At 48.4% G+C, this 25,366-nt stretch overlaps 1 protein-coding gene across 2 annotated transcripts in view; it reads left to right on the top strand.

The window, feature by feature from the left end:
- The window catches only part of LOC137436845 (reticulon-1-like), a 112,401-nt gene that overhangs the window by 60,383 nt on the left and 26,652 nt on the right, over positions 1–25,366 (top strand). For both annotated transcript variants that reach the window (XM_078787153.1, XM_078787152.1), the window contains exons 6-8: positions 7,489–7,696; positions 11,483–11,621; positions 24,502–24,571. In XM_078787153.1, the coding sequence (XP_078643279.1) occupies positions 7,489–7,696; positions 11,483–11,621; positions 24,502–24,571 (417 nt within the window). The remainder of the gene's footprint in view (positions 1–7,488; positions 7,697–11,482; positions 11,622–24,501; positions 24,572–25,366) is intronic.

The raw sequence follows: 25,366 nt of genomic DNA, 5'->3' as shown, positions 1-25,366 counted from the left end.
CTCGAGCCTCTCAGGGCGCTGTAATACATTTTCGTCACAGCTCGGCTTCGAAAAGCCGAGCAATGCATACTGGTGGTCTGTCTCCTGTTGGTTGGATCCGTCCGGCATTTTCGATTCTGGGGAGGAGGCAAACTCAGACCGAGGTTCCAGGTGCCATTCTGGCGCGGAGCCTTCCGGTCTCCGGCGCGATGACCCAACCTCCCCCGGTTGGAGCACTGCGCCCGCCAGGGGGCGAAGGTCCGACCTCGCCTTTCTCCCCTCAAACCGTGCCGTTCACCGCTACGATGCGGCACCGACCATACAGGGCGGGGCCCGGCCCGAATCGTGCATGGCGCTCCTTGCGAGACCACCGCGGCAACGATCCCTGCCGGCTCCCGCAGCACACAAAGAACACCACGCCCCGAGAGCTCGCGTCGGCTGTACGTCGGCCTAAATGCTGTCCCGGTGTGCGTCGATGCTCGGATCGCATACTCACATCCACACGCGACCCTTTCTACACTCACAAAACTCGGCGCTCCAGCGCCTCCCATAAATCTCACACATTTCGTCACCGCACTCACTCGTGTATACCACCCAGGCGCACTCATTCTACTCGCACACTCTGTTACACACTTCTCTTCCACACACTCCTCTCGTGCACTCTCTCCCGTTACATCCTCTGTAACAACCACGGGTGTGCACTCTATTGCACACCCAATCACGCACTCCCGCACACTCTCTACAACACGCTACGGGGTGCATCCTCGCACACTCTCCTCAACACGCTCTGGTCTACATCCTCGCACACTCTCTCCGGCCAACTCACACCCTGTGTCACACTCTTCACACATACACTCCCTTGTGCATTCACTCTCACTTTCACGCTCTCCTGTTCCACACCCGTGCTTCGGTGCACACTTTTTTCTCACACGCGCACCATTCGCTTTCGTACACCTCACCACGGACCTTCCACATGTGCCTGGGTGACGTCGGGATCCTAAGCGGGTGAAAAATCCTTTCGCGCCAAACCTTTTCGCACCATACACAGCCCTACTTACCTTCGGGATCCTTTTCTCCTGCACCAACTGCAAACTTCCATTGGGGTTAGGCAGCACGACATCACAATGCGAATGCAGACTTGGTGTACATTCCATTTCTTCCTCCCGTGATTGCTTTTCTAAGTCTGCCGTCTCTTCAGCCCCAATTTCGATTAGAATTTATTTTTCCTTATTAAGCTCGACGACCGCTGGCGCACATAAAATAAAATTTTCCAATTCAGCGGCCGTCGGCTTTTCTATACCCCGTGTCGCGATTTCTACCCCGGTCCACACGGCTGTGCTTTGCTCAACCTCGCTTTCCCTGCGTTCCTCAAGTCGCGCTACCTCGTCGCGTACCAATGTGCCTTTCCCGCTCGACCTGCGGTCTATGTCCTTCCACATTTTTTCTATTTGGCCACCTATTCTATTACCACACACTTTGAACCCGTCTTTCATCCCTTTCATTCGATTTTCTTGGGTGCCCATCCTGTTTTCCAACCCCACTAACCCCTCGTTCATTTCTCCCATTTGGCCACCCACGTCCTTCAATTGGCCCCCCAATTTGCTTTCTAATCCTCCCAACTTGCTTTCTAATCCCCCAATTTGATTTCCCAATTGCTCCCCCATTCTGTTTTCCAAATTATTTAACCTGTCTTTCATCTGGCCACCCATCTCCTTTAATTGGCCCCCCATTTCTTTTTGCTCCCGGGTGGATTGATCACTTTGGGCGTCCAACTTACCATTTACTTTATTTATTTCATTCTGTTGGGCGCCCATCATTTTTTTCATTTCTGCCATAAATTGCGCCATGAAGGCTTGCATGCCTACCACGCATTTTCTTCATTTGCCACCCCTACTGCTGCACCCTCTTCAATGTCCTCTTCCATTTCTCCCAATTGTTCCAATTCTTCCCGGGGGTCCTGGGTTATTTCTAACTCCTCCTCATCTACCCCCACTGGCATCCGACCGCCTTGGTTATCCATGGCACGATTCAAATTGAGATGTTAGTACAATTTCGGCTGCTCGTAATTTTGAGTGCGTTCGGCGCACTTCGGGTCAAATCCCACTCCCCAACACCAATTGTTGCGGATCTCCAACGTCGGCCTTCCCCTTACCAAGGCGGTAGCCTTACCATATTATATATACATACATACATACATAAATACATACATACATACATACATACATACACACATAATATTTTGGGTGCTCCACATGGCTCCACTCCACATTAACATGGCGTTTGTTTATGGAGAAAAAAAAAACCCTTTAGTAAGGGGAGGGGGGATATTATTGGTATTAATATTGTATTGTAATAACATCAATATTATGCTATTATCATAAGTGTTATTATTCGAATTGGCCTTGGAAAAAAGACATGATAAGCTATCTTAACATTGATATACACCTTAACATGGATTTCACCCAAGATGGTAAACCCCCTTGGGGAGGGGGGCAAATTAAGTTGCTACAACCTCCATTATGTGACCCTTTGTCCTCCTGTCAAGTTTGGCTGAGATTGGTTGTATAAGTAACGACCAAATGTATCGCAGACAGACAGAGAGACACAAAATTGCATATTTTAGCCCTTTCCGTTTGGCTGTGCTTGGTAGATTCCGCATTCTGACAAATATGGCGGCGCACAGTGTTGCATGGATACCATAAACGCCTGTTTTTCAACGTTCACGAACAAAGCGGACATAGATCGTGCTCGGAAACACAAACCTTGTGTTTAAAAGACTCTTCCCATGCCATTCTTCCTCAAGACTGCACAGGGTATTCTATGAACTATTTAGTTGTTTATGTCTTCCCAGTTGATTTTATATCATTGGTTAAATTAAAATAGTAATGAAGCAGTCTCTCGGCAAAGGCAGAGGTGAAAAGCAGGAGGGGCCTTGTGTCGCAAAAGCTTTTTCAGTCCTATACACTGCCCACTCCCCACCATCCCTGGCTCCCTCTTCCTCTTTAACCATCCCATCCTGTTCCCCACAGTTCGTTCCCTCTATTCCGACAATCTGCATTCTCTTTCCTCCATTCCCTTCATTCATTGTAACACCTTTATCATCAGTCCCCTTCCTTATTAACTTCCTCTTCCCTCCCTTTATCCAGCAATCGTCCACCCCCAACTCTTCCCAACCGTGCGTGTCACACTGCAATGGAGCATCCGTGGGGTGTTTGGAGAAGCCGGGGTATGAAAGACCTGTGTGCTTTGAGTCTCTTTCTTCCTTTTTCACCCACAGCTCATTTACTGGTCATCTCGGTTTTTTTTCCATCATTATTGCTCCACCTGTTTCTGATTTCAACCCATCTTATCATCTTTCTGTATTTGTCTGTTTCTGTCTCACATTGAGAATGCTATCTTGGATTGACACAAATAAGCTCTAACTTTGATGCTTCCACAGAGCAAGGTAGTGAGGTTCTTTATACACTTTAACGATGTGGTCTGATGATATTTTTGTCTGCAAGTATTATAACTGTGTTTTCCTTGCGAATTGCTGAGGCCTCCAAATGCCCAGTACAGTAGCTCAATGCAAAACCTTCCGTTAAAAGAGCTACGGTAATTATTGAAACCTAATTTGTGGCAGAAAAGACTTGATTTACTGTTCCACAAGGTCAGTTGAAGGCTTGGGAGGCCATGAGACATTGGTAATGGCGATTCTGCCAGCAGGCTATTAATGGAACAGCCACCCTGGCTTGAACAGTGCAACACGAGCTCCTGCACACCCTCTGTAATTGCAGAACCTTAGAGGCTGCTGTCAATTCCATTAACGTTTTGCTTCATTGTCGCTTTTATTTGTGATGTATTATTTTGCATATTCTGATGATTCAATTTGAAAAACAAAATGATCTTATCTTATTTAACACGTGTATATGTATGTATATATCTTCCTCTTTTTACTACTACTAGACTAACAGCCCCAATTATTCACACCTTCATGTGGGGACAGCCAGGAAAAATGTTTTGCCCAATGTTGCATGAATTTTGAATTTGCTTATGCTGCCAGTGATAATTAAAATATTAATGTATGTATATTTGTTTATGCTGTACGCATATGTATTCATACAGTGCCTTCAAAAAGTATTCACACCCCTTGACTTTTTCCACATTTTGTGCAGTTACAGCCTGAATTTAAAATGGAATAAAGTGAGAATTTTGTCCCTAATCCACACATAATACCCCATAGTGTCAAAGTGGAATTTTAGAATTTTGTACATAATAATTAATAACTAAAAGGTGAAGGAATGTATTGCGTCAATAAGTATTCAACTCCTTTGCTATGACACTCCAAATTGAGCTCAGGTGCATCCAATTTGCTTTGGTCATCCTTGAGATATCTCTTCAATTTTATTGGAGTCCACCTGTGGCAAATTCAATTGATGAGACATGATATACAAATAAACACACCTTTATATATAAGGTCCCACAGTTGACAGGGCATTTCAGAACAGAAACTCTATCTACCATGAAGTCCAAGGAATTGTCTGTATAACTCCGAGATAGAATTGTGAGGAGGCACAAATCTGGAGAAGGTTATAAAACAATTTCTAGAGAGTTGCAAGTTTCCAAGAGCACAGTGAGCTCCATCATAAGGAAATGAAAATAATATGGAACAACCCAGACTCTTCCTAGAGCTGGCCATCTGACTAAGCACAACAATATCTGCAGCACTTCACAAGAGGCAAGTGAAAGACACTGAGAACATGAGGCAAAAAATTCTGTGGTCTGATGAGACGAAAATTTAACTCTGGCCTGAATGCAAAGCGCTATGTTGGGCGGAAACTGAGCACAGCTCATCACCCATCGAACACCATCCCTACCGTGTCAGGCATGGTGTTGGCAGCATCATGCTATGGGGATGCTTTTCAGTGGCAGGGACTGGGTGACTTGTAAGGATAGAGGGAAAAATCAATAGAGCCAATCGTAGGCAAATTCTTGAGGCGAACCTGTTTCAGAGTGCAAAATACTACAGACTGCGGTGAAGATTTAACTTCCAACAGAACAATGACCCCAAGCATACAGCCAAAGCAACACTGGAATGGCTTTAGAACAAGAACGTGAAGATCCTCGAATGGCCCAGTTAAAGCCCAGACTTGAATCCCATTGAGAATCTGTGGAAAGACCTGAAGATTGCTGTTCACTGATGCTCCCCATCCAACTTAACAGAGCTTAAGCAAATCTGTAAGGAAGAATGTGAGAAACTCCCCAAATCCAGAAGTGTAAAGTTGATACAGACGTACCCAAGATGAATCGAAGCCATATTCATTGCCAAAAGTGCTTCTATGAAGTATTGACTCAGGGGGTTGAATACTTATGTAAATTGCTTATGTCTGTATTTTATTTTTAATTAACCAGTAAAAAATTTCTAAAAACAAATTCCACTTTGACATTATGGGATATTATGTGTAGATCAGTGAAAAAAAAAATCTCAATCTAATAAATTTTAAATTCAGACTATAACACAAGAAACTGAAAAAGTCAAATGGTGTGAATACTTACTGAAGGCACTTTATATGTTGTTACGGTTGTGAGTCTGCAAGATCGTCACGACAACCAAGTGGGTAGGAGACAAGCATGTCTCCGTTTCTGCCTGGGTTCATTTGAGCGTGAATCAGGGTTTCAGACCACATGACCAATTAGCCCAACAGAAGTGGCCGGGCGAGAGCCGACAGATGATTCGATCACTTTTCACAAGCGCTTTCATATGCAGACTGAACTTGCCTAACGGATTTATTTCCAATTCTCCATACACTATGGCATTCCGGGACGATGACCACAAAAGTTCTCATTTACAAGCAAGATTCATGGCAATAAAATGGGGTGTGGAAGAAGAAGAAGACTGCCTCATATGCGGCGATCACAAAACTATACCAAATCTACAACTACAAATTCTCTCTCTCTCTCTCTCTCTCTCTCTCTCTCTCTCTCTCTCTCTCTCTCTCTCTCTCTCTCTCTCTCTCTCTCTCTCTCTCTCTCTCTCTCTCTCACTCTCACTCTCACTCTCACTCTTCTATATACTCTTCTATATACTCTTCTATATACTCTTCTATATACTTCTGAACCCTGGTGTTGGGCTAGCGGCTAGGGTGCCAGCTTAGGATACCTAGGATCCTGGGTTCAGAATCCCGGTCGATCGCTGAATTAACGCCAGGGGGGTTGACTCAGCCCGTCATCCTTCCGAGGTCGGCTAATTGAGGACCAGTTCACTGGTAATTCCCTGGTTGTCGTTAAAGGTGGCAAAAAGGGTTGGCGTCAGGAAGGGCATCCGGCCGTAAAACATTGCTTCAAAAAGGGGACCGAAAAACAACAACAACCACGGTTCCCGAAAAAGGCCAACCCCCGCTTGCGGGGAAAAATGGCCTCTAAAGGTGGTTTTTATACTCTTCTATATACTCTTCTATACTTCTGGACGGATTTGGACCATATTTATCACAGAGGTAAAAGGTTGTACCGGCCAGGTTTCAGTGGAGTTAGCGACTCCATCGGCCACCGGGAAACACCCGGGAATCCCCAGGAAAAATGATAAGGCTATATACTTCCTTGCTGTTGCTGTTGGCTTGAATAGCGCCACCTCTGGTGAAGGCGAGCGTTACAGGATAGATGGAATTTCCCCGGATAACTGCCTCATTATCATCTTCTGTGGTTTTTCTCATCACCTTCATGGCTAGCTTTTCCCGTCACTGGGGATGGGTACTATTGCTCGTGAATCATAAAAACTAGAACAAGACTCGGTAGAGAGCATACCTCCACCAAGCTGAACAGTTTACATTTTGTATCCCACTGGAAGGGCGGATCTGGATCCAGACCTGAACCAAAATCTAATTGGCTTGGTGTTGTCACTTAAGCAACTAATCCACCAAGTTAACTCGTTCACAACTTTTTGGAAATATCGTGCCATCTATCGTTTTTGGCCGGATCTTTCAATGGTGAAGAATCACTTTATATTTATAAAATAATTCTCGTATCTGGATCCGGATCTTCACCAAAATTGAATCAATTTGTCCTCGTCACACACCCGACATGTTCACCAAGTTTCGTCCGAATCCGTCCCACAACTTTTTGGGATATCGTGTTATTGAAGGTATGGGAAGGATATTTCAAAGAGCTGTTGAACCATGTGGTAGTTTCCATGTGGCAGCTGTCATCCAGAGGTGCGGTTTGATTGAGCACTTCTTCATCATCGATTGAGGATATCACTCCTTATTGCTTGTTGGATCATTTTCTCACGAGAATAAACAAAAATATAACTAATATTGTGCATTATGAGACAAGAACAAACAAAATCAACCAATAACATAAAATATTGTAGTTAAATACAAATTTTAGACCACCCCTCTACATGGATGAAAAAGAAAACATGGAAAAAATGGATTTTATGTAATTCCAATGTGTCTTTCATCTGTCCTTTCTTTCCACCTGTCCCTCAATGTCCCTTCCTTATCTCCAATTTTACCCACATGTCAATATCCCTAGTGGAGAGCCTGCTGCTCTGGAGAGACGTGCGGTTGTCTGGCCTTGTGCTTCTTGCACTTCTGATTCTTCTGCTGTCACTAACACAGTGCAGCTCCATCTCGGTGATCTCCCATGTAGCACTGGCTACGTTAAGCATCACTGTTTCTTACCGGATCTATCGTTCTGTACTGCAGGCAATACAGAAATCTGATGCTGGACATCCATTCAAGTACCGTAACACTTTTGCTCTTCTTTTTTTTTTTACCTTTTCCTTTTCTTTCTTTAACACTGTATGTCTTGCCTTGCAACTTTCTTTTATTGTTGTACTAATTCACCTCGACATTTACAGAGAAGTGAGTTGGCAGTTTAACCAGTGTCGTAAGGTGGTGATTTCTGGGGGAGTCTACAAGGGATTCTGTAGAAAGTTCAGTGATCGGTGCAGCTAGTTCAGGCCTGCAGTACGTAGGGGTATGTTAACCCTGTAGATTAATCATTATGAAAGTAGAGGTTGTTTTCCACCAGGATTGTGCACTACATCCCTTCCTTTTTGTGACGGTGATGGACGTGCTGACTGAAAACAGAGATGGAGAACTGTGGGACCTCCTGTTCGCAGATGACTTAGTCATAAGAGCAGAGTCAAAGGACGAGCTACAGAGAAGAGTGTTGGAATGGCAAGAGAGCTTAGAGATGCAGGGATTGAGGAATAATGCGAGAAAGACAAAGGTTATGGACTTATGGTGTGTAGTAAGACTGGAGCAGCGGACATCAAGAATGTAGATAAAAGAGGTGAAGAGGTGAATGAAGTGGAGAAATTCAAATACCTTGGCTCAGCACTGAAGGAAGAGGGAGGTTGTGAAGCAGAAGTCCAGAACAGAGTGAAGGTGGAAGGATAAGACATGCAGCATGGATAAGGTGGAAGGAGGTTTGTGGTATCTTCTGAGAGAGAAGGATACTGAGAGAATTGAACGTAAGAATGTTCAAGACAGTGACCAGGCTGGTCATAATGTATGGGACAGAAATAGAGACTTTGAGAGAAAGGGAAGAGGAGTTGCTGAAGAGGACAGAGATGAGAATGCTTCGGTGGATTCTCGGAGTATCGTTAAAATAGTCGTTGAGGAAGAAGGAGATAGGCAAGAGAGCTGGAGTTGCATGTATTACAGTGAAGATTGGAGGCTAGGTTGCAGTGGTTCGGGCATGTGATGAGAAGAAAGGATGAGGAATCAATCAAAGAAGGGTTCTGGGTTCTGGGTTTGAGCACGTTAAACGATGGATCGTGCAGGTCCTCTTTCCAGTTCATCAAAGTTATGTTTTCCAAATCAGATCTGTCGTGTCTTTCTGTTTTATTTTCGGCCTTGTGTTGCTGTTTGTGCTTTCATCCCATTTTTCATGTTGAACCGTACCTTATTGTGGTGTACTGTCCAATTTGTGTCCCTGTGGTTGTTTGGCCATCTCATCTAGGTCTCAGGTAGTTGGAATGCAAATTATTTATCTGCTTGGATGCCAGGTGTGTTGGCCCACTCTCTTTCTCCCAAAGTATTATCCTTTCAGCTTCCTCAGCTTTATCATCTCCCCTCTCCTCGCTTCAAAAAATAGAATTCCCCAAAAAATCATAAATTCATTCTGCTCAATGTACTTCCTTCCTTCGTTGATTTTTTTAAAATCCCTTCCTTCTCTCACTATCTACAAATTGGATCTTGATTGAATGAAATGCTTCTTCCTTTTAATATATGTTTAAAACATATTAAAATGCTTATTTCTCTGTCAGGAACACCCCACATGTTCTTCTTCTTCATCACAAACTATTCTTCTTATTCTTCTTCACAAGGCTTTTTTCCCAAACCTGGCTCACTCCAAAACGCTTGGTTCATCAACCCTCCACTGGTACCTACAGCACCGCTTTCCGAGGTGCCTCCAACAACCATTCATTTCACGCCTCCCATGAAGTTTGTCTCTGCATATCCAGATTAGGAATCTTCATAAGTCCAGTTTGCAGAGGTTATATGTGCACACGACCATCAATTCCCTTTCACTTACAAACCCTTCAATGTCAGTACCCTCCCCTACATGCCTGCATCCTCCAAACCCCAACCCTTCTTTGTGTCCCTCTCTTCAGCATCCTCCAATTCCATGTCCCCTCTTTCTGCATTCCTCTGTCCCCACCTCTTCCCATCCTTCCCTCACCCCAACTCCTCCCACCCCTAACCTCCTTGGTTCTCCCCCAACCCACTCCATCTCAGCTTCCCCCCACTCCATCCCAGCTTCTCCCCCATCCCACACCTTCCAGCTTCCACCCTGCCCTGCTCCCTCTCCTAGAAAGGTCTCTCATTCCAGGATGCAGCTGATAAACCGGACATAATCTATTTAACCTCCCACAGGATGTCTCTGACTTCTTAGTGTCTCTTCCTGCCTATTGTCTCCTAAGGCTTCATCGGCCTAAAACCCTATCCTGGTGGTGGAGTTGCACTTTACATCAACAACTCCATTTCTCACTGTCCATGTACTGCTCTTACACCTCCCAACCCACAGGAGTACGTTTCACTAAGACTTCCCTTCTGGTCCCACCTCTTGTTTTTTGTTTTGTCAGATAAATTTGCTCTCTTTCTTGCACAGATTTATCCCATCTCAGCTTTTCATACCCTTCCTCCATCCATGGTACACTAAATCTTAGGAATAGCTCGGAACAAGTGTGTGTCTATCCTCAGGAGAGCCAGGAAACATTATCGCTCTACTCTCAAGACTGAACTCTCAAACCTGTCTCCTTCCTCCAAATCCTGGTGGCATCTGGTCAAATATGTTTCCGGTGTTTGTTCCCCTTCCATCCCCTCCCTTACCTCAAACGGCTACACAGATGACACTGCACATTTAAAAGCTGAATGCCTCAACTCTGTGTTTGCCTCAAAATATTGTGTCCCAAACCCATCGCTCTGTACCCACCTTACCAAGTCGTACCCAACTGCTCCTGGACTCTGTGTCCTTCTCTCCTGACAAGGTGGAGAAGTTTTTGTCAAACCTCGACTCGGAATCTGCATCTGGACCAGGCGGCATCAGCCCACGGGTCCTAAAATCCTGCTCTACCGCTCTATCTCACCCTCTCTCTGTTCTCTACACCCTCTCTTTTGATCAAGGACATCTGCCATCAGCTTGGAAAACAGGCAACATTTCCGCTTTACACAAAAAGGTGCAAAAATAGATCCCTGCAACTACAAACCAATTAACCCTCCCCAAGCACACCTCTTTCCAAGTTTCCATTTTTTCCTAGCTGAGAGGTTTCGGTCGCATCCATGTTTTCACAGCCTGTGTCCTCCCCCAGCTCACATTCTTCCCCACATCCCTTATATCCAAGTGCTTTTCTATTTTTCCCTCATCCCTGTTGTTGCTGTTTTTCATCCCCCCACTCCCCCCCCCCCCCCCTCACCCCACCCGTCCCCCTTATACTGTTTCTTTTTGTGTTACGTCCTGATCCGTTCTGTGTTCTAACTCCCCCAACCACGAGCCTCGACATTTTATATCAAAAGGTATGGAATGTTCAAATTATAAATAAAAGATAAATACGAAGACAAAGATTACTTTGGAGGGATGAAGTGGAAAGACTTGAAAAACAAGGGATTGAGAGAAGATACAAAAGACAGGTGAAAGGAGAAGGCAGTAGCCGACCCCAATCTGTTGGATTAATGCTTAAGAAAAAATAAGACGAAGATTCATCAATATATGATGTATTATTTCATGGAAGATATCAGTGTTTGCCAAATACTATAAATACCAATATTTATGGCTATACAAGGAGAGTCAAAAAGTCCTTCCCCACATGCTGCTTCCTCCCCTGATCATTGATATCACTGCACGAATTTCCTCATGCCATTGGGATGTAGGTTGTGCTTGTTCATGGCTCTGAAACTTATTGAAAGGGGATATATTTTTTGACCATCCTCGTACAATGGGGATCATTAGGATTTTTCATTATTGTAATCATGTTGTTCTCCCAATTATTCCCTTACCATTTAATGTTCCATGTCAGGACTTTATTGGATACTGGAGTCGGGCTATCACAGGCCGAGGCACGACGATATATAGAGGGGACTCTCCCTTTGCTGAATGGAACAACAAGGGAACTTCGCCGTCTCTTCCTTGTCGAAGACCTGATCGATTCACTGAAGGTTTGCCTTTCTTTTCAACTCTGGGGTGATCATTTATTATAAATGCCCCATAAAAGTGAAGATTTTACATTTTGAAAAGTTTAACTTGAGAAAGGCACCACCACTTCCATTCACTTAGTGAACATGATCAACACACTCACATGGAGGGATTTGTTTCACTCTTTGTGCATCTTTGTGAGAAAGATGTCAAAGTGGATTCTTTACAGGAGTTGAGATGGCTGGCCATCTTGGGAGATTATATATATATATCAGTTCAGATTATATATATATACACATAGTGTAGTGTACAGTGTATATATAGTTTGAGTTATTTTCAAATTTGTGGTGCTTGTCCCCATTTAACATTTATGGGAAGTTAGAAATGTGCAATATCGCTAAAATTCAAATTTCTGTGAAAGGCAATTTAATGTCAGTTACCTTTAAGTATATAAAATAAATTAGGAAATTGAACATTTTATTTCTGCTGTACATATCATGAGGAAGAGTATTGTTCAAAATTTGAATTTTATTTGAACAAATTTGAACAAAAAAAAAATCAAAATTCAAAATTCAAAATTTGAATTCCCCAGTGACGGGAAAAGCAAGCAAAAGTACTGTACCCAGTGATGGTTTAATTTAAGTTAATCAAGCAATTTATATTATTTCAGGACTTTAAAAAGGTTAAGTGTATTGCATTATTGGTTATACTCAGAGCCAGAGCTTTGAGCTACTTCTACCGGTCACCGCCAAATGGTGGTGCAACATCGGGTTGCGGAGGTTGGATTTGTCCAAAAAGAGGGCAAAATATCCTGTTTCCAAAGACAATTTGGCCTCAACATTATTCATGCCTGTTCTCACATCATTTCAAAAGTGAACGTTTAGCTTTTCAAATGCAGCATGGGAAGCGGTCACTGTAAATGGGAGACAGACGAACGCACAGACAGACACCATGATTAGCAATATATAATAGACGACTTCTCTTCCAAGGAACTTCAATGCTTGGACCATTCCGCCTATCAAGGCAACTACACAATGGTTGCCAACCTATGACAGTTTTTTTCTGGTACACAGGGTCGAGGCTCATGAAAGAGCTAGAACACTGCATGGATCAGGGAGGGGTGGGTGGTGAAAGTTGTTGTTGTTGTGCTTGTTGTTGTTGTTGCTGCCATTATGTTTCTCAGGCCATTGCCAATTCAAACGTTTACCGGATTCGAACCATTAACCAATTCAAATGTTTACCCGATTCGAACCATAAAAGGCCCGTTCTCACTTGAGCGATTTTTAGTACAACTGCGGTGTGATAAAAAAATCGTACAGCCGTGCGATTTATGTACGAATTTCCCTGTTTTTTTTTTTCCGTGTAGTCTCACTTGTACAACTGCCGTGCGACTGCCGTTAAACTCTCGTGCGACTTTTCCGGTTCAAGTTGCGTGCGACTGCCGTACAACCTCAACGAGTCCCGTGCATGCGCCGTGCGATTTTTGTTCAACTCGCGTGCGACCTGTGCACATCTGGTACAACCGCGGTACAACCAATCAGAGCGCCGTGCGTCCGCTGTACAAGCGCCATTCGATCTGCGCGAATCGCATAAAATCGATGCGACCAATGCGAACTATGCAAGACGTGCGACAGCCGTATGGAAATTTTCAACAGTTGAAAAAGCTCGCACGGTCATGCGACCCGTCCGAATTACCAGTGATTACACACGACACCCCTACAAGCTGTGCAAATAATCAACAGACTGCCGTGCGACTCCTGTACGCCTTGTGCGATTTGGTAGTCGCACGGCATTCGCGTAGAAAATCGTTCAAGTGAGAACGGGGTATAACCGATTCAAATGTTTACCGGATTCGAACCATTAACCGATTCAAACGTTTACCGGATTCGAAGCATTAACCAAGTTACTTTATTTTATATTTGATTAGTGTGGATGGGCTCACTATGCTCACCTCACCACACATCGCTATAGAGGCACGGGTTTGTTTTAATTGAGGATAATGACCTGACTGAACTTGCGTTGCTGTGTTGTCATGATTTACACCAATCATAATACAAACAATTATTTTGTACAAATTTATTTGTAATATTGGTAACATTATTTATTTGTAATCTAAAAAGGTCCAGGTGGTCTAAAGCTCTAAATGGTCAAGGGTCCAAGCTGGTCTAATGGATCTTCAGAATCTTAGGGGGCTTTTGGATATTTTGGGTCTTCGGGGTCTTTAAGGGTCTTTGGGGTATTCTGAGGCATCGGGGTCTTTTGGGTCTTCTTGGTATTTTGGGTCCTCTGGGTCTTCAATGTCCTTTGGGTCTTCAGGGTCTTGGTGGTCTTAAGGATTTTGGGGGCCTTAAAGGGTGTTCAAAAGTCTACGGGATCTCAGCAGTCAAAAGGGTCGAAAGGTATATTTCAATATTACGTAATTAATAGACGTACATAATTAATAGACAGGATGCAACTGACTTCAAAAAAGTACACAATTAATAGACATATTAATCACATGGCTTCACGGATGGACCGTATTTTTTGGTTATATATATATATATATATATATATATATATATATATATATATATATATATATAGATATATATATATATATATATATATATATATATATATATATATATATATATATATATATATATATATATATATATATATATATATATATATATATATATATATATATATACATATATACATACATACAGTCACGTGAAAATGTAAGGACACCCCATGTAAAGTTTTGACTTTTTCAACATATTTCAACATACAGCTATTTGATCTTCATTTCAACAATATTGATAGATAAAGGTGATAGAATATGACAAATATCATGAAACATTTACATTTTGTAGTCCATTGTATAATTTAAATAAACATAAATGCAAATTTCGCATGTGGAAAAAGTAAGTACACCCCTACATTTATCACTACTTCAAATACCTAAAATTAGAATCAGGTGCACCAGCTCAGGTGCAAATGTTTAGAACATCGTTAGAGAGGATCTTGGAGGAATCTGTCTTATTTAAACCTCAGACATTTAGTTTGGTTTGCTCTTTGTTGTTGAAGTGTGTGGCGTCACCATGCCGAGATCAAAAGAGCTCTCTGAGGCCTTCAGAAAGAAGTTTATAGATGCCTACAAGTCTGGGAAGGGATTTAAAAAGATCTCCAAACAATTTGAAATCAATCATTCGACTGTCTGGAAGATCATCTACAAGTGGAGAAGATTCCAAACAGCTGCCAACTTGTTCAGGCCAGGCCGCACCAGCAAGTCCAGCCCGAGAGCAGACCGCAAGATGCTGAAAGAAGTCTCTAAGAACCCCAGAATGTCATCACGGGACCTACAGGTAGCTCTTGCCACTGTTGATGTCAAAGTGCACGAGTCTACCATGAGAAAGAGGCTGCACAAATTTGATCTACATGGCAGGTGTGCCAGGAGGAAACCTTTGCTGTCCAGAAAGAACATCAGGGCAAGACTAAAGTTTGCCAATGAACACCTAGGCAAAGACCAGCACTTCTGGAACAATGTGCTCTGGACAGATGAGTCAAAGGTAGGGCTATTTGGCCACAGTACCAGAAGACATGTTTGGCGAAAACCAAAGACAGCAGACCTGATACCTGATACCAACTAGCACCTGATACCAACTGTAAAGCATTGTGGTGGAAATATTATGGTTTGGGGCAGCTTTGCATCAGGGCCTGGGCAGCTCACCATCATGGATTCCACTATGAATTCTTAATTGTACCAGAGGGTGCTTGAGGATAATGTGAGGCCATCTGTCGGAAAGTTGAAGCTCAACCAAAGGTGGACCTTGCAACATGACAATGACCCTAAACATACCAGTAAATCCACCAAGGAATGGCTGAAAAGAAAGAAATGGAGGGTTCTGGAATGGCCAAGTCAAAGCCCGGATCTAAATCCCCTCGAGATGTTGTGGGGGTTTTGAAACGAGCTGGGCATGCAAGAAACCCCTCAAACATCGCACAGCTGAAAGAATTCTGAATGGAGGAGTGTGCAAAAAATTATCCCAGTTGATGTCAGAGACTGGTAGACAGTTATAAGAAACGCCTACTTGAGGTTGTTTCTGCCAAAGGGGGCAATACCACCTATTAGAGCGAAGGGTGTACTTACTTTTTCCACATGCGAAATTTGCATTTATGTTTATTTAGATTATACAATGGACTACAAAATGTAAATGTTTCATGATATTTGTTATATTATATTGAAGGAACTGCGCTCCAACGCGAGTCGAAAGAATTGACGCGACCAAAGACGGAATTCGTCCGAGTTGCTTCATTGAAACAAAACAGCTCAGGTATTCTCACAAGCCCGTTTTTCGGGCAGCAATATATATACACATTTATGTCGGGAAGTTTGCCCGGCAAAAGCTATACCGGGCATGCCCGGGTGTCAAGGGCGAGCCTTGGAAAGGCGAGTCTGGACCTGCCCGGGCGTGTTTGGCTGCGGCCTGGCAAGTCGAGGCTGGGCGTGCCCGGGCGCTCTGGACGAGCCCTGGAAAGGCGATAGCGGGCATGCCCGGACGCTCTGGGTGAGCCCTGGAAAGGCGATAGCGGGCATGCCCGGACGCTCTGGGCGAGCCCTGAAAAGGCGATAGCGGGCATGCCCGGACGCTCTGGGCAAGCCCTGGAAAGGCGAGAGCGGGCATGCCCGGGAAAGACGAGACCGGGCGTGCCCGGGAGGTTCGGGCATGCCCGGGAACAGTGAGTCCGGGCATGCCCAGGAGAGGCGCGTCTGGCCGTGTTCCGGCCGGTGCAAGGCGATTGTGTGCATCCAGCGGTAACCGCTACACACGCCCCTCCAGAATCGACCTGCACCGGCAGGGTCAATTTAAGGGGGGTCCGGATGATCCGGCCGAAGCGACCCCTGGAGGGTCGTGGGGAGGGGTCCGACGTGGTGGTGGGTGGTCGAGCGGGGGGAAGTGTGGACGGGGGGCGGCCTCGCCGCGGAGGAAGGGCCAACCGTGGTGGTCGGTCGACGTCCATGTGCGCCGGTTTGAGGCGGTCCACAGAAATCCGGTCCGGCCGGCTGCCGAAGTCGACGATGAAAGACTTGTCGCCCCGTCGCAGGACCCGGAAGGGCCCGTCGTACGGCGGCCGGAGTGGCCCCCGGTGCGCGTCATGACGCACAAAGACGTACTCCGCTGTGTGAAGCGCCGGGGGGACGTAGGACTGGGGGCCACCGTGGCGGGACGTCGGCACGGGGGCAAATCTTCGGGCGGCCTCCTGGAGGTCCGAGCGCTGGCGAGCGGCGGACCAGGGACTGGTAGATTCGGGCACGAATTCCCCCGGGACGTGGAGCGGCTGGCCGTAGACGAGCTCGGCGGCGGACGCCTGGAGGTCTTCCTTGGGGGCCGTGCGAAGGCCCAAAAGGACCCACGGCAGCCGGTCGGCCCAACCGTCGTCCTGAAGGCCGGCCATGAGTGCGGCCTTCATGGAGCGGTGAAACCGCTCGCACAACCCGTTGGCTTGGGGGTGGTAGGCCGTGGTGCAGTGCAGCGTGACCCCCAACGAAGGGGCGACCGCGCCCCAAAGCTCAGACATGAACTGTGGGCCGCGTTCGGACGAGATGTCCGCTGGTGCGCCGAAGCGCGCGACCCAGGTGGCGATGAACGCCTGCGCCATGTCGGCGGTGGTGGTGGAGGTGAGGGGCACGGCCTCCGGCCACCTGGTGGTCCTGTCCAGTCGGCCCAGTCGGCGGATGGCCCAGTCGCGGATGTTTCGTCGAAGGCCGTGCCAGACGAAACGCGCCGACACCAGCTTCTGAGAAGCTTTCCGGCCTTGGTGAGAAAGGCCGTGGATGGAGGCGAAGATGCGGCGCTGCCAGGAAACGGGCACGATGGGGCGAGGCTGGCCCTGGGAGACGTCGCAGAGCAGGACGGTGCCCGCGAAGGGAATGTCGGCCAGGCGGAGGCCCGTGTCCGCCGCACGGAGTGCCTGCACCGAGGCGTCGGTGGTCTGGTCGGCAGCCATGAGCGCGAAGTCCACGCCGAGGTGGACCGCGTTCGTGCTGGCCCGAGAAAGACAGTCGGCCACGGCGTTGTCTTTGCCGGCGACGTGCCGGATGTCCGTGGTGAACTCCGACACGGCGGAGAGGTGGCGCTGCTGGCGGGCCGACCACGGCTCCGTGACCTTAGCCATTGCGTAGACCAACGGCTTGTGGTCGACGAAAGCCGTGAACGGGCGGCCCTCCAGGAGGTGTCGGAAATGGCGAACGGCCAGGAATAGCCCGAGCAGCTCGCGGTCGAACGTGCTGTAGTTTAACTCGTTCGGCCGGAGTTGCCGGCTGAAAAAAGCGAGTGGCTGCCAAACCCCGTCCACCCATTGCTCATGGACGGCGCCCACCGCGTAGTTGGAGGCGTCCATAGTGAGGGCGATTGGCGCGTTGAGCACCGGGTGAGCCAGCAGCGTTGCGTCGGCGAGGGCCCGTTTGGCGCTGGCGAAGGCCGCGTCCATGGCCGCGGACCAAACAATGTCATGCTTGGCTGGCTTGCCCCAGAGGGCCTCGTAAAGGGGCCGCATGAGCTGAGCAGCGCGGGGCACGAATCGGTGATAAAAATTCACCATGCCGAGGAACTCTTGGAGGGCCTTGATGGAACGGGGACGCGGGGAACGTGGTGATGGCCTCGACCTTGGTCGGCAGCGGCACGGCTCCGGTCTTGGTGATGCGGTGGCCCAAAAAGTCAACGGTCGTTGCGCCGAAGTGGCATTTGACCGGGTTGACAATTAAGCCGTGCTCGCTGAGGCGACCGAACAGTGTTCGGAGGTGGAGGAGGTGCTCGGCGCGGGACGTGCTGGCGACGAGGATATCGTCCAGATAGACGAAAAGAAACGGCAGGTCGCGCAGCACGCCGTCCATCAAGCGCTGGAACGCCTGGGCCGCGTTCTTGAGGCCAAACGGCATCCGCAAAAATTCGAACAGGCCGAACGGCGTGATGACGGCCGTCTTCGGGACGTCGGCCGCCCGGACAGGTACCTGGTGGTAGCCCCGTATCAGGTCAATTTTCGAAAAGATGACCCGTCCCGCCAAACGGGTGGAAAGGTCCTGAATATGCGGGATCGGGTACCTGTCGGGGGTGGTAGCGTCGTTGAGACGGCGGTAGTCGCCACACGGGCGCCATCCACCCCCCGGCTTTGGCACGATGTGCAGTGGCGAGGCCCACGCACTATCGGAGCGCCGCACGATGCCGAGGTGCTCCAACGCGTCGAACTCGGCCTTTGCCACGGCGAGCTTGGCCGGGTCGAGGCGGCGGGCCCTGGCGTAGACCGGCGGGCCCATAGTGGGTATGTGGTGCTCGATCCTGTGCCGCACCGCGACGGCCGAAAACGTCGGCCGCGTGAGGGCCGGGAATTCCGCGAGCAGGCGAGCGAACTCGTTCGCTGCCGGGAGGGCGCACGCCAGTTCGGTCGGCGCGGAGCTGCTCATCGTGCACGCCAGGGAGCTGAAGGTCTCGACGTTGACAAGGCGACGACGTTTGACGTCGACCAGCAGCCCGTGCGCGCAGAGGAAGTCGGCGCCCAGCAAAGCCATGGGGACGCAGGCGGTCACAAAAGTCCATTGAAAACGCTGGCTGCCGAAGCAGAGGGTGACGACGCGTGGGCCGAAAGTGCGTATGGCCGAGCCATTAGCAGCGACCAAAGAGGGGCCGCAAATGGCGTCCCGCTTGTCCTGCTCGGAGGCGGGTATGACGCTCAGTTGGGCGCCGGTGTCACACAGGAAACGCCGCCCAGACGCTTTGTCCCGAATAAACAGCAAGTTGCCCGAGTGGCCGGCGCTCATGGCTGGGAATGAACGCCGGCCCGGCCGTTTCCCGACATGGCGAAAGTGCACGGGGGCCGGCACGTCCGAGCCTTGTGTCCGAACTTGGCATGGTAATAACACCACGCCCGGTCAGGTGGAGGCCCCGGCCATCGTGTCGGAAGCGGGCGGTGCGGCGTGGCGGCCGCCAGTTGCACCGGCAGTTCGGCCTCCAACCGCGCAGGGCGCTCGGGTGTCGTGGGCGTCGCCTCGGACGGCAGCAGGCTCCAGGTAACCGCGCCGATGTGCTGGCCCGCCGAGGAGATCTTATCGGCTTCCCTGGCGAGGGCGCGGGAATCCGTGATCAACGTGCCAGCCAGGGCGAGGCGTACCGGGTGAGGCAGCTGGCGAAGGAACAGCTCGCGGAACAGAAAATCCGGAGAGTGCTCACCGAGCAACGAGAGCATATAGTCCATGCGCTCGGACGGGCGCGTGTCGCCGAGCTCGGGCAGAGCGAGCAGGCGCCGTGCGCGTGCTGCCGGTGAGAGGGCGAAAGCGTCGAGGAGGAGTGTCTTCAGCGCGTCGTATTTGTCAGCAGCCGGCGGGTGCTCGAGGAGGCTCAAGGCGCGGGCCGCGGTGGCGGAACCGAGCGCCGCCACAACATGGTGGAAGCGGGTGTCGTCCGCGGTGATGCCTCGCAGGGCGAACTGAGAGTCCGCCTGAGCGAACCAAACAGCCGCGTGAGCCTCCCAGAAGGTAGGCAGTTTAAGCGTCACTGCCGTATCCATGTCGGTAGGTCACCAATGAAGGAACTGCGCTCCAACGCGAGTCGAAAGAATTGACGCGACCAAAGACGGAATTCGTCCGAGTTGCTTCATTGAAACAAAACAGCTCAGGTATTCTCACAAGCCCGTTTTTCGGGCAGCAATATATATACACATTTATGTCGGGAAGTTTGCCCGGCAAAAGCTATACCGGGCATGCCCGGGTGTCAAGGGCGAGCCTTGGAAAGGCGAGTCTGGACCTGCCCGGGCGTGTTTGGCTGCGGCCTGGCAAGTCGAGGCTGGGCGTGCCCGGGCGCTCTGGACGAGCCCTGGAAAGGCGATAGCGGGCATGCCCGGACGCTCTGGGCGAGCCCTGGAAAGGCGATAGCGGGCATGCCCGGACGCTCTGGGCGAGCCCTGGAAAGGCGATAGCGGGCATGCCCGGACGCTCTGGGCGAGCCCTGAAAAGACGATAGCGGACATGCCCGGACGCTCTGGGCGAGCCCTGGAAAGGCGAGAGCGGGCATGCCCGGGAAAGACGAGACCGGGCGTGCCCGGGAGGTTCGGGCGTGCCCGGGAACAGTGAGTCCGGGCATGCCCAGGAGAGGCGCGTCTGGCCGTGTTCTGGCCGGTGCAAGGCGATTGTGTGCATCCAGCGGTAACCGCTACAATATCACCTTTATCTATCAATATTGTTGAAATGAAGATCAAATAGCTGTATGTTGATATATGTTGAAAAGTCTAAACTTTACATGGGGTGTACTTACTTTTTCATGTGACTGTATATGTAGAAGTGCATTGGAGATTAACTCATCTACAATTTTAATAAACAGGAATTGAATTCCGGCGTGGGGCTAGTGTGAAAAATTCTGACTCAACCCGGGACTCGAACCTAGGAACCTCATCACTTACGCGGTGACAGCCCGCTGCGCTATTTGTGTATATATATACTAGCAGAAGTACCCGGCATTGCCGGGTGGGGGAGGGGAGGGGAGGGGAACGGGGGGGAGGGGAGGGGAGGGGAACGGGGGGGGAGGGGAGAAGAGTGGGAGGGGGAGGGGGAGAGGGGAGAAGAGGGGGGGATGGGGAGGGTGAGGGATGGGAGGGGGTGCGAGGGGGGAGGAGGGGAGGAGGGGAGGAGGGAGGGGGGAGGGAAGGGGGGGAGGGAAGGGGGGGAGGGGGTAGGGGCCGGAGTGGGGAGGGGGGAAGGGGGGAAGGGGGGAAGGGGAGAAGGGGGGAGGGGGAGGGGGAGGGGGGGACCCAGCAGAAGTACCCGGCATTGCTGGGCGGGGGAGGGGAGGGGGGAGGGGAGGGGAGGGGAACGGGGGGGAGGGGAGAAGAGGGGGGGAGGGGAGAAGGGTGGGGGAGGGGAGGGGGAAAGGGAGGGGGAGGGGAGAAGGGGAGGGGTAGGGTGGAGGGGGTAGGGTGGAGGGGGAAGGGAGGGGGAGGGGGAAGGGGGAGGGGGAGGGGGAAGGGGGAGGGGGGAGGGTGGAGGGAGAAAGGGAGGAGGAGGGGGAAAGGGAGGGGGAGGGGGAAAGGGAGGGGGAGGGGGAAAATGGAGTGGGGAGGGGGAAAGGGGAGGGGAGGGGGGAAATGGAGGAGGAGGGGAGAAGGGGAGGGGGGAAGGGGAGGGGTAGGGTGGAGGGGGAAGGGAAGGGGGGACGGAGGGGGAAGGGGGAGGGAAGGGGATGGCCAGTCAACAATGACGTTGCAGTTCTCATGGTCGGAGAGCAGCACAACAATCGGACATAGTCCTGCATATTCGCAACAGCACGAAGCGGATTTTGGAGACTCACCGATCCTGTGACGTCCTCCAGTACCGGCGTTGCCGGGCGGGGGAAGGGAGACCTGTACATTCCCAACCCGTACATTCGCCCTCTCGACTCAAGCTCACTCAGACAAAAGCCTCGCACAAATTACACCGTGAAGGCCCAATGGTCATGTCTATGCCACAAATCACGGGCGCACTGAATTGAAAATATATAGAACGCTCATACTCCGTGAAAAGTGAAGCCGCCCTGTCGCCATCTTGGTCAGCACGACTCGACCAACTCGCTTCGCGGATCTCGTTTTGTGCAGCAAGAAACTGCTCCAATCGGTTACGGAAGGATTGTGGAAAGACGTTTCACAGCTGTTTCAAAGACATTTAATTCATATCGCACAAAATCGATACAAAACACGATCGCATAAAAGGTGAAGTGACGTGTGACGGGATGGAACATCACGTGATCGCTCTGAGCGAATCAGTCTGGCGACGGGAATGGAACATCACGTGATCGCTATGAGCGAATCAGCGAGCTGCTCTGGAACCGGCTGAGATTAGCGGGTACTTCGCTGAAATGCGCTGAGGTAAATATGAATAAAAAATATGGATCGTCAAATATTTTGTGTTCGGCCATGTTCGTCCCACGCTCAATGGCCATGTCTATGTCAAATATCAAGCACGTAAGCCTCTCCGTTTAGGAGTCTATCGGTAACATTACACACACACACACACACACACACACACACACACACACACACACACACACACACACACACAAACTGTGTTATATATATATATATATATATATATGGATATGTGCTCGTAATATTCACTTACCACAAAGAAAATATGTAGGAAACAGTTTTGGGATTTTTATACAGTAAATAATAATAAATTATTGAAGTAATCAACACCAGTTACATAAATAGAAATTACAAGAAACTACAATAAAAGTTGCAAATTAGGAAATATTTGAAATTAGTCTTTCATGATGATGATTCAAAACACACCTGCAATATAGTAAAACAGTATTTGGAGAACAAGATTTCAGCTGGTGTGATCCCAGTGTTAGAATGGCCACCCCAGAGTTTGGGCATGAGTCCCATCAAGGCCATATGGAATTATCTGGATATGTCTTATGCTTCGATGCCAAGATTAAGGAAAATCAATAAGCAAAAAAACAGCATAAGTTCACGATAGCCAGTCGAGAGGCACAGCAATGTGTTTGCGGTTGAGAAACTGCTGGGAGAAGGAGGGACAGGGTGGGTGCCCGCGGTGGCGTGTACATGCTACGCAGACAAAGGAAATACAATGCACAGTATCAACATCTGCACACCTCCTTCTCATGTCCGCCATGTTGATGGTAGTTTGGGTGGGAGGCAACACGGTTAGGGGCAAGGGGGGGGGGGGCTTGCAAACTCACGAATACGAGACGTTGATGGGTTGCATATTATAGGAATTGGTATACATTTACCAATTCGTAAATACGTAGAACTCGTGAATAAGGAGGGCTTACAGTATATCGAAAACTATTCGACATATAAAATATATATGCAGTATATCTAATTTTTAAAATCAAATAGCACAAAGAGGAGCGATGTTCAGTGTGTGAAGAAACCATTGGCTACATCAAGTAGCTCAACATCGATTATGTGTTGTTAATTAATATTTCTCAAATATTATAGTCTGTATACATTTTATGAAGAGTGTGTATGTGTTTTTGTTAAATTCATGAGATGCGATATGGTGCGATCTAGATAGTCAATAGGTTGAATCACTTCATCTAATCTATCTATAATTCCAGCAATCTCTGTGTGTGTGTGTGTGTGTCTGTGTGTGTGTGTGTGTGTGTGTCTGTGTGTGTGTTTGTTTGTCTGTGACCGCTGTTTCTCGACAACCACGGGTCCGATATACTTGAAACTTGCCAGGTATATTGCTGGGGACCCGAGGATGTGCCTTTTCAAGGTTTTAAATTAATCGCAGAAGTAGTTACCGAGCTATGTCCAAAAAACGATTCAACCAATCAGAGAGCAGCGAGCTATCACGTGTGCCGAACGTGGCGAACAGACTCTGCCTCGGATGGCACATTTGAGAGCGTATTCATTTATTTCCCGTCGGCAAACTATGTTGGCGCTATGTTGGCATTAAACGATGTTTTAAAACTAATTAAAACTAATTTGCGATTCTTTCGCTTTCCTGCGATATGCGACCTTCCGGACAGTCAAATGAGGACGTCACTTCCGGACTTACGGATAGTCATAGTGACGCTGAACTGATGCTGAACGTGGCGAGCAGACGCTGCCTCGGACGGCACATTTGAGAGCGTATTCATTTATTTGACGTTGCAATCTGTGTTGATTGTTGTAAGGTACGATCGATTGTAGTACATACATATTTATATTTTGTACATATTCATTACGGGCACGTCACGGGTACGGGTACGGTACGGGTACGGTACGGGTACGGTACGGTTACGGTACGGTTACGGGTACGCCACGTACGGGCACGTCCTAGTTTACTTAATTTCCAGATGTTTTTGCTTGAAAACGTTCATCCTCACCATGCTAAGTATTTCTTGCTGTGATATCTTCTTCCCTTCTGGTTTGGCTTTTCAGTTTGCTGCCCTCATGTGGATTCTTACCTATGTTGGTGCTTCTTTTAATGTCCTCACCCTGTTAATTTCAGGTAAGCTCTCCTTATGTATTTCTTTGTTTATTTTTAGTCGTTGATTTCTTCCCTTCAGTTTTTGATTTTGATTTTGATTTCAGTTTTGATTTCAGATTTTGATTTCAGTTTTGTTCACAACTTACTGTTGGATTTGTTGCCCGAGGGAGGTCTGTGAAGCTCGTAGGTATTTGACCTCACCTCGACTTTCCATTTACAGCATTTGTTTACAAACGCAAGCATGCCCCATAGTGGAGCATCTGTTTCTAAAAGGAGAAATGTGTGTGGGTGTGTGTGTGTGTGTGTGTGTGTGTGTCACATGCTCTGTTCTAAAGGGTTCCTGATGTCGTAAAATAATAAAAATGGTTAAAAAAGAAAAAGAAAAAAAAAAGCCTGGTGTTTGCTTAGCGGTTAGGGTGTCGGCTTGGGATCCTTGGATCCTGAGTTTGAATCCAGGTCAATCGTTGAATTAACGCCAGGGGGGTTGACTCAGCCTGTCATCCTTCCGAGGTTGGTAAATTGAGTACCAGTTTGCTGGGATGAATATGCCGGTGTTTGCCCTGGCCTAGAATAGGTACACCGTATCCCTGCGTGTCGTTAGAGGGGACTAAAGGGTTTTTTTTTTTTTTTGTATACTGAATCGAGGCTCGTGAAAGAGCTTTGGCGTTAGGACGGGTATCCGGCCATAAAAACATTGCCTCAAAAAGGGAACTATGATTGTCATGTATAGTGAGGTCGATTGTCATAATTGCGTACTGATTGTCATGCATACTTAGCATAGTGAGGATGGTTAGCAAGGCTAACCCTTGCTCTAGC

The sequence above is a fragment of the Myxine glutinosa genome, chromosome 11 (genome assembly GCF_964187855.1).
Source record: "Myxine glutinosa chromosome 11, kmMyxGlut1.1, whole genome shotgun sequence".
Taxonomy (NCBI): domain Eukaryota; kingdom Metazoa; phylum Chordata; class Myxini; order Myxiniformes; family Myxinidae; genus Myxine; species Myxine glutinosa.
This window is presented reverse-complemented; position numbering and strand designations above follow the sequence as displayed.